At 46.2% G+C, this 10,205-nt stretch overlaps 1 protein-coding gene across 3 annotated transcripts; it reads right to left on the bottom strand.

Moving 5' to 3' along the window:
- Nucleotides 1-4,039: 4,039 nt before the first annotated feature.
- Nucleotides 4,040-6,852, bottom strand: TMEM74 (transmembrane protein 74). 3 transcript variants are annotated; one of them, XM_088059728.1, is made up of 2 exons: nt 6,758-6,852; nt 4,040-5,675 (listed from the first exon to the last, which is right to left on the bottom strand). In XM_088059728.1, the coding sequence occupies exon 2, from the start codon at nt 5,530-5,532 to the stop codon at nt 4,567-4,569; it is 966 nt and encodes a 321-aa protein (XP_087915854.1). In that variant the 5' UTR covers nt 5,533-5,675; nt 6,758-6,852; the 3' UTR covers nt 4,040-4,566. The 3 variants fall into 3 exon arrangements, with proteins under 3 accessions (XP_087915854.1, XP_087915845.1, XP_087915849.1); XM_088059719.1 differs by lacking the exon at nt 6,758-6,852 and adding an exon at nt 6,293-6,640; XM_088059723.1 differs by lacking the exon at nt 6,758-6,852 and adding an exon at nt 6,435-6,640.
- Nucleotides 6,853-10,205: the final 3,353 nt, after the last annotated feature.

Below are 10,205 nucleotides of genomic sequence, written 5' to 3'. Positions count from 1 at the left end.
ACAGCCATGGCTGCTTCCACACACTTTTCTCTTTTTTGCTCTGGTTGCATGGAGTTGAAACTGTATTGCTTGACACTTCTGTCTGGGAAGGGCCAGCAGCAGGGACACGATGGAGGGGTGAGCTGGGGATGAGCTTGGTGTGCCGGCACAGCTCAATCCAGCACCGCCTCTGCCAGGTGGCCCTACTGCCTACATGGGCTCCATGCTGCTGAACACTGCGGACTGCACCCATGGCACGGAGAGAAGAGCCAGCCACTGGAATCAGCAAAGAGGACAATGACAGTGCTCAGCTTCATACACTTTTATTTTCAACTCTGTACAGAACGCAGCTGCGATTGTAATAAGGCATCAAACGCACTACTGAACAGCTCATGATGTACTGTGATGTTTCACCCCGTTGTGGGTCAGAGTTTTACAAGATTAAACCAGTTGCTTTCTTAGTCAGTAAACTCTAGAGTTACTGCAGACAGATTTTTAAAAGAATTACAAAGATTAAAAAATTGTAAACACATAAAAACCCAGCAACAACCCAGTGTAGCTCCCTAGGAGAGTCTTGGGCATTTCTGCCACGGGGCTGGCTTCAGGCTGGCAGGAGCAGGCGAGGCTGGAGGGACACACGCTGGGCACCTGCAGCGAGGGTGCGGTGACAGCCTCCGTTCTGATGAGATCCCCAGCAGATGCCATGCAGCTCCCAGTGTCCAGCCTCAGCCACAGCGTCTGACTAAGAAAAAGGAACTGAGAACATGGGTCAGCAGGGAGCTGTTGGAGCAGCAGGGAGCTGGACACTGGCAGCTGTCACCTCGCTGCAGGGAAGCCTCCCTTCCCACAGTTCAGGGAAACATGGACACCTGCAGTGGGAAGGGAGAGACCAGGGCTGGGCCCAGCCGGCAAATGTGTCATGAGGTAGAAACTGGGGAAATGTCATATTTGGCAACTGGGACTGGTCAGAAATAGACTGACTAAGGACAAAAATCCTGTTCTGTTTCCAGGGTTCTTGGAAATCCACACTCAGAATTGAGATATGTTTAGAGGGCACCTAAAACCCACTCGGTATATGCCAAAATTTAGTTCCCACAAAAAAGGAGAAAGCTCTCCGATGAATCAAGTGACAACTTTAGCCCAGGCAATGAAAAAAACACCACCAACTCTTCTCCCATTTGTACCTTTAAAGCATTTAAATTTTGAGCAGGGGAAGTCAAATTGCGAAGGGGAATGAGAGAGCAATAAACGTCTCTTGGCCTTGCTCTCTTTGGTACCATCCTATGTGAGGTGAATGGTGTGAAGGCCTGTCCACTGGCCAGTGGGCTCATACATTCATTTCCACCATCAGCCACCAGACAGCAAGTGCTTTGGCTTCTGTCTCTGTTTGGTTTCACAGCATGAGAACCTGAGAGTCCAGAGGTTTTATATTGTGCTGCCAACTCACATCATGCTGCGATTTCTAAAGGTGATCAGAGAAATGTCCTGAGCATTTTTATCTCCTAAATTCCTGTGCTCTGAAGGCCTTCCTTCACCCCTTTCACACCACACACACCGAAATAAAGAAACTCTGTTAGTCCTGTTGTTTAAATTTTATTACTCCTCACACTTCTGCAGTGTACATTTAGTTTATTAGGTTGACTAATGTTTCCTTAAAATGCTTAGGGAAAATTTAAGGGTTCATTAAAATATTGCAGGTTCATGATCTGTGACAGGCATTTTACAAAGTGTCAGAAAACTTCTCACTTGACAATAACATACTGACAGTCAGGGAAGCGTTCCTTTTTCTACTGCTAATAATCAGCATTAAGGCATGTCATGGTTTCTACAAGAAATCTGTGATCCATACAGCTTAAGCTGTCATCTTTCTGCAGTAATGGAATGTACTCCAATTTCATGCATATGTATAATTAAAAAATAAAAATAATAGCTCTCAAAACCACCAGCCTCAAAGCTTCTGTCATGTAGGTGAGAACACAGGGCTCAGGCAGATGAAAAGGTTTCCAACCCCTGAGTTATCTGTGCACCCCCCCAACATCTTGCTGACCCAAGCTCAGAAACATTTTGCCCTCTTGCTCGGCATGGCTTTCCCTGAACCTGTGGAGGCCATAGCCAGCCCCTTCCCATCCTCAAGGCAGGATGAGAGGAAGGGCTGCTCCCACCTGCCCCACCTCGAGCAAAGCTCTGCAGGCAGTGTCCCCATACTCCAGCAGCTGGCCAAGGCCAGCAAAAGAGGGACCTTCCTGCTCTGCATCCAGATTCTCAGGCTAGCTCCTTCCTCACTTGTACTGATCACAACAGGCCAAGGCAGCTTCCAGATCTAAGAAGACATTTCATGTATTTATCCTAGAGATTCAATCAGGAATCCCTGATGACACAGCCAGAAGGATGTAAGCTCCTCAAAAACAACTGTGGAGATGCTGGTCACTTCTGAGTTACTGCCTGTGAACACGCTGTGTATCATAACTTAAACTGGGAGAATCAGTTACTGGGCAGCAGCACCCTCTAATAAGGCAGCTCACTTTGTTCTCTATTTATTACAACTTAATTATGCAGAACACTGACCTAAAGCTGTGGTTGGAGCAGAGAACATGTGAAGCAGCATCTGTTCTGCGAGGCCAGTGTTAAAGCCCGGGTACCACACTATGGAATTTACTGACTGAAGGCGTGAATCTGGAGCCGGGCAGCTCCTTGGGCCCTTGGTCACAGGCACCCGCGCCAGCACCTGCAGCCAGCAAGCACAAGAGACTGAACTAGTTGACTCAGACTTGGGTGCTGCACTTGTCTCCTGACAAAAATAGCCAGAGAATGGGAATGAAGAACCAAGTGACAAAATATCATTCAGTCTCTCTGTGAGGAACCCACGTTTCCACCATCCACTTGTTATTCTGAACTCTGTACTGCCAAATATTATTGGTTAAAGGGAGTATAAACAAAATATCCTCACCCGTTCCCAAGAGAACTCTTCTCTTGTGTGTCACACAGTGAGAAAAAAAGTTTATTTTTAAATTTTAAATTTTAAAAATAATGCATATTCCTGATATTTTAGACTTAACTCACAACTGAGAAGGCTGTCACAGTGAAGCACATTTCCAAGACTGCAGAGACTGTGCAGACAGAGCACTTCACCCATGTTTGGCTTTGCCAGGGACACATACGTATATAACATACATATACATATTAACAAGACATTATATATATATATATATATATATATGTATTTATGTATGTATGTAGTAACCATTGCTCAGTAAGAACTGACATTGGTGCACTGAACAATTTTTGTCAGTTTTCCCAGCACTGCAAGAACACATCAATGTTCCCCAGAAATTGGCTGGTAATAAACCAAATAGCATCAGTGGTATAGGTTTTTGGCTACAGTGCCAAAGAACTGAGATTAATAGCATCATGTACCCTTGATCATTCCCTATGTTAAGTGAGTCTCATGTCAGCCAGTAAACTGCCTGGTACTTAACCTCTGTATTTCCTGATGATTTATTCTTTACAAATAAATTGGGCTTTCTTGAACGAGTTTAGAGAGCTCCTTCCTGACCTTTCCTTGCTGGTTATGAGAAGGTTGACAGACTACTGAAATAAAACAGAAGTTTAAAAAAGGACTAATAAGATGCAGACAGCCCCAGTATAAGCAAAGCCCTGCAGCTGAGCTTGAATTTCTTCTGGCGTGTGTACTGAAGGAGAAGTGTCCTGTCTCAGCATCCCCATGCTTTTTCAGTCTTTAGGTCTTTTGAGACTCCAAACAAGAGGTCTGTTAATTCTTGTTACGGCAGTTTTCATACAAAGACATCTGTCCACCAGGAACTAAACTTCTTTTATATGGGTCACTATAGCTATCAGAAGTTAATGACTATCAATCATTGCTAATCTGAACTGAAATGGAGCCACTGACCTCAAGCTGAAAGAGTCTTTTGTCTCCTACCAGTACCATGAGCCATATGGTTTCCTGCCCTTTGCCTCTTATTTTATATTTTAAATAATTATCACTAATTGTACAATTGTTTGAAAACATGGGAGGTTTGTGGCCAGTCATGACCAAGTGGTGTTCTTTCTTCCCATAGCTGTCACTTAATTAAAGAGAAGGGATCTGCTTAAAATTAAAGAATAAAATAGTATCTCTTAATGAAATATTAGCCCTACTGTTTGATTATTGGTCCTGCTACTTAACATTCTGTCAAGTAGACTGTTAATAATTCTGCAGGCTTCAAAAATAAACAGCTTCCAAAGTGTCAAGGTCATTCTTGTTCTATATGGGAGTAATAAGAAAATTATATAGGCAAGACACCAGTGGAATGTTTTATATTAGGATAAACGAGTATCTGAGGAACCTACTTATCACAAATCTCTTTTTATTCAGTGGTTTTCATTATTTTATATCATTTGCATTTCATCTGGCACAGTTCCCCTTTACAACAAGTACTCATATATTGAAAACATTTGATTATAGAGCTTAAGATAACACCATTCTTGTCAGACAAATAAACTGCATCACCAGCTATCTTTAGCTGCATCTGCTTTCTTTAATGAAACATATTTTCCTGTAGAAATGCTGCCTTAAAAATCATGACCACACTAATTATCTATGGCAAGCACATCTTCCTCAACTAATGACAGCTCAAGCATATTATCATTTGCACCAGACTTCATTCTAAAATTGAAAGATCCATACAGCTTTGCAGACTCCTTGGAGGATGCAAACCTGCTCCTCCGGTACAGCTCCCCTTTCCACATGGACATCATCAGCAGGCTGGAGAGCACCACGCCCCCCAGGGTTAAGAGACACAGCCCAGCGATAACACAGCGGTCCAAGTGAGCACCGATCCTTGCGCTCTCGTTCTCCAGCCTCTCCATCTCCCGGGCAGCCACCGTGTTGGGATCCACAGTCACATCTCTGGGTACCACGTAGGAAATTATCACCAGCAAAATGCCACTAACCAGGAACAAAATGGCACTAATGAATCCATAGTCAACGGATTTCCCAGCTGCTGCCTCTGAGGCAGCATCGTCCTCCTCGGAGACCAAGGAAGGAGAATCGTGCACCCATTCAGGTGGCAGCTCCCTGCAGGAATGCTGCTGCAGAGGGGCATCCTGGCCACCTGTAGGAGTGGGGGGACTTCTTGCATGCTCCAGATTTACATTTTCATCCACACAGGTGAACGATGTCTCAAGTTCCTGGGCACAGCAGCAGGCTTTTTTCTTCCCTCCATCCTCTTCCCTGGGCAAGCGCTCGGCTGGGTGGCAGGGCTGGGAGGTGCTGGAGGGTGCAGGGTGCTCCTGGGGTGAGGTGCCCAGGGAGGGGGGCTGGGGTGCCAGGGGGGGCTCAGCCACAGGGCCCCTCTGCAAGGGCTTGCAGTGCCGTTCACAGTGCAGGGCTGCCACGGCAGCGGCTGCTCTGGGGTCCAGCTCACCCCCCTCACACTGCTGCTGCTCGTAAGGATGGGAGGGCAGGCTCCAGCCAGTAGCGGTGCCCAGGGGCACCTGTCTGCTCTCCTCGGCCAGGTAGAGAAGCTCCATGCAAGCCATCGACCTCGTCCCCATGAGCCTCACCTCCTGGGCTACGGCATCCTCCAGCAAATGCTGCTCCTGACCTGCAGAAGCGGCTTCACAGTACTGGCGCTGCTGTATCCCAGAAATCTTCTACTTTTTCACCAACGCTTTGTTAGGGACATGGCTTGTGTCAGCTGTTAAATGATTAAACAAATCCTCTCTGACATTCATTTCTTTTCAGTCTGCAAATGAAATAGCAGAGGGGGGAAAAAACAACAACAACAAAACCGAACCCGACAACCTCACAATGATACATTAATAAACCAAAGGGAAGATAACGCAAATGTAATACATCAGCCCTCCTCTCAACTGTTTGAAGGGAGACGGCAAACACGATTGCTTTAACCACACATTTAAAACTGCAATCTTCTTGCAGATCCAAAATCTATTAGGGAATCTAATCAACCTTCGACACCACTATCCAATTAAGGCAGTAAGTATACACGGAGCACGGGATAACCAGAAAAACTGTGTAAAATGTCAGAGAAAAGATATGTCTGTTCTTTTAGAAGCATATAACTCCCATCCCCCCCCTTCCAAATAAAGAATTTTACACTCAGATTCACAGACTAATTAGAAAGAAACACGCAAATCCCATGTAGCTCAATAATCCAGGATCTGTATTCTCCGGTGGAAATCTGATAATCCTATGGGAAAAGCAGTGCTTTCCTATGTAAGATCTACCATCCATCTAAGAGCTTTTGGAATGAAATTATGCCTCAAAGACCGATGACTCAAAGACGGATATTACCTCTCATCTGCAATTATTTCGTTATTACCCCTTTCGCCTGGGCCCCTTCCCCCTCGAGGCCGCCCGGTGTCACGGGGCGAAGCCTGCAGCCCGGCAAATGTGTTGCATGCGTAGGAAACACATGTGCGTCTATAGCACATACGTGATCGCTCCCAGCCGCTGCTCACTCACGCTCTTCCCGGGACCTCAGCGAGAAGCGGCCGCGCCGGGAAAAGCGATTCCCGCCGGCGCCGGGAGTGGCTGGATGCACCCGCCAGGGAGTGACCCGAGCGATGCCGAGGTGAGCGGCGCGCAGACACGCACAGGCACACACGCATCCCCGGCAGGCAGGAGCACGCCGCCTCCTCCTGCCGCTGCTGCTCCTCCCGCTGCTCCTCCTCCTGCCCGCGGGGCTCTCACCTGCCCGCCACGGCGCCGGCCCCGCCCGCACACACGGACACACGGACACAGGACACGCTCACCTACCGCCCGCCCGCCTCCGCCACCGGCCGCGCCCCCGGCCGCGCTGCTCCCAGCCACTCCGGACAGCCCGGCCCGGCCCGGCCCGGCCCGGCCCAGCCCAGCCCAGCCGGGCAGTGCCGGGGCGGGCGGGCTCCGCTCGGCACGCCGGGAGCTGTAGTCCGCGGGCGGCTGCGCTGCTGCGGCAGCGCCCGGAGCCGCGCCCGCCCCGCCGGCCCCGGGGAGCGCTGCCAGGGCTCCGGACAGCCCTGCCGGGCACCGCGTCCTGACACGGCTCCGGAGAGGAGCTGCCCTGCAGCCTTAGGCGTGAGTCTGGCTCAGTCATCTCCCGGAGTTGCTGTCCGTAGTCATGGGAGCTCACGACTTACTCCGGGGAAAGATAAAATCAGATTCTCAAATTATCCCAGAACTGCTGGAGATGAGACGTCAAGAGACATACCCTCTGGGCAAGACTTACTGAAAAATCTCAGGAGCTCACCCATGTTGGCAGATTGTCCACACACTTCCTCTGGCCGGCATAAATGACTATTAAAAAAAAGACTGTTGCCAAAAAATACATAATAAATGAATGACCATTTCATTTTCAGTATGAACCTTCACTGAGTTCTCTTGCCAGTGCTTTTCCTTCGCCAGTGTTAGTGATAAACTAGAATATGCAAATAAAGTATGGAGTAGTCTGAACTAAAGGTTTATCAGAGCTGAATACTGTGCTGCAGTGGAAAGACCAGGCTCTGGGGAGATAGAAAGCAAGCATGGGCAGAGGGACCTTCATCATGGAGCTGAAATTAGGATGCACGCAGGAATTAGTAGTGGGCAGCACCTGCCTGCGTGGCTGTTGGGCAGGAAGCAGAGGCTCAAGATGGCAAGTGAGCTGGGAAGGAACCAGGAGAGACAAGCACAGACTGTCTAAAGTTGTCCTAACATCAGAGAACAGGTGGTTCTCTGTAAGAACTCTTTGCCAGTTCTGAAGCAATGAATTAGGAAATCAAATCAGTTTTGAAGATATATCCCATTGCTAAGACCCAAAACACCCAGCACAGAAGATTCAAATCTTTCTGGGAATAACTCCCATGAATGTCATACCAGGACATGGCAACAGTAGGGCACTCACAGTGCCCATCACACACAGATTGCTCAGTGCTCTGGGCTGCCTTGGATATCATTTCAAAGCAGCTCCAGGTAGTGTTTCCATTAGCAAAGTGCAGTTTCAATGCATTGGATAGTGTACTATTCATTCTTTGAAGAAAAATTGTAAGGAGAAAATTATGGAGTTGGGGAAAATGGTGTAGGCTGACCTTGGAGCTTTTTAATAATAGTGCTGTCTTTGAGATAAATATAAAGGAGCAAATAAAACCTAATCAAAGAAACAAAAAAGCCTATCTGCAAATTATTCAAATAGTTTCGCGTAAAAGTAAAGACAGAAACGAACTCTCTTTAAGTCTATTTTACATTTCCATTTGGGAATTAGCAGGATAGGAACACACAGAGGTTGTGCACTGATACTGCAAGCTGCACCTGCTGCATCTGATAGATTAATCATAATTAAATGACTGACAGGAAAAAATATGGTGCTCAACCCTGGCAATGCAGCCTGGAAGAATTCAAACACCTTTCCTGGGCCATGGCACAGCGTACCCAGTCCTTGGGTGGGCATTATCCTTCTGACAGCTGATACAAATGCAGGAAATTGTGTGCATACAGCAAATGCCCGTGTTGTCATTCCTTCAAAACCCAGAAGCTACAGCATCTACTCTTGAGCACTTACTAGAGCCTTAGTTACTTGTTATTTAACCACACAAACATCTTGCTGCTCTGCCACCCACTCTCCTCCCCCTTTTGTGCCAGCATGTGTTGGGCAAGTATATTAATTTGTTGCTGGTAATTGCAGTCCCACAAACTATGGAGCAAGCAGAGGGAACAACTCTGTCAAGCCAAGTGTTGTCTATTCTTATGTGGTCCTCTTCCCATGTGGTCCTGTGTCGCCTTTGCCTAACACAGATCACTCACTCTTAGAGCAAAATTGCCGTCTAGTCACAATTCATATTACTGACATTTCATTTCCTTAACTTTGGATGCAACTAGTTAACAGCATTTTCTTGTAAGGAATGTGATTGTTGCCAATGCTCTGAGGTGTGGAGGTGGTGGAATGAATGCATAGCAACGCATACTCTGCAAACACAAGTACAGCTGGTGAAAAGATTAATCAAGTAAGGGCGGGAGTAAGAATGTTTGTCACAGGAAAAAAAGTGGCTACGTAGAGCTAAAAGCCAGAGTGATGGACACAGAGTGGGACAGTAATAAAAGACTGGAGTAGACTGTCAGTAGACTTCTCTCTGCTGCAGCCTACGACATCGTGCAGCCTTTTCAGACACTGAGCAGGGCTATGGTAGCAGCACAGTGACAATATGGAATCTGACAGTAGGCTGATAAAGGTGTCTCATTTGAGATACGTGCAATTAAATTTAAACCATGCTCTGGAACATCTTGTAAGCTCTCTTTAAGTTGGTCCAACTATAAATCAATATGTGATCTAGATGTATATGGGTTTTTTTCTGTTTTCAGTAACCTATGGTCACCATAAAAGTGGAAGGAGGCTTGTGAGGAGCTAAAAGTTGTTTCACACTTTCTGTTTGAAACTTCACTGAGGGCCTGACCCTACCTAAAGGTTCAGAGGAACCAGGAAAAACTGGAAGAAGTTTTCCGAATGATGCATCCCATCATGGTCTGGTAGGGAATGGGTTTTGAGATATTCTATTTGCCATCAATAATTCAGGGAATTTTCCAGTGTTATATGGGATCCTCACTGAAGCATTCCCCTAAACATTTTTTAAATTTTTTTTTCCCTTCTCTGCCTTATAACATGTATACAGAGCTCTTCAGTGATCTTGTTTTCACAGAATCTTTGTTGAGAGTTCTCCTTTCACAGAATCTTCACAATTCTTGCCTCACAGTCACAGGACTTCAGGTTTCCAGTGGCTCTTGTGCAAGTGTTGCAAGACTGCAGAGCTTCTAAAATAAAGGTACACTCCAGCCAGTGTGGCTCAGAGAATACATTCAGAGAAGTCTAGAGAAAATATTGCATAAACTTCCCATTTCCACTTGAATAGATCATGCTGTTGAGTAAAGTAAATTGGCTTGGGAGCCAATAACATGGGACTGCAGAAAAAATTAAAACCTATCAGAGAAATACATGGACCTGTGTACTGGTCTGTGAAAAATAACAAAGGTAATAGAGGGGAATGAAGAGGCAAAGCTAAGCTTGTATATAAAGTGATACAGTTCTTTTTTGGCTTAGAGAATATAAGTATTCTGAGGCTAGCAAGCAAATAGTTGAACAACTCACTATAAAAATCAAAATCCAGCTTTTCTGTGTGTTTAAAACATATTACTGTCACAGATCTATTGATTTATAAAGCAAACGTAGACAGGAAAGCAATTTAATTCTGCTTTGGAT

The sequence above is a fragment of the Pseudopodoces humilis genome, chromosome 1, assembly GCF_049639895.1.
Source record: "Pseudopodoces humilis isolate 2021_Gansu_Grassland_sample_001 chromosome 1, ASM4963989v1, whole genome shotgun sequence".
NCBI lineage: Eukaryota > Metazoa > Chordata > Aves > Passeriformes > Paridae > Pseudopodoces > Pseudopodoces humilis.
The sequence above is the reverse complement of the archived record's forward strand: the minus strand, read 5'-3'. Positions and strand labels throughout refer to the sequence as shown.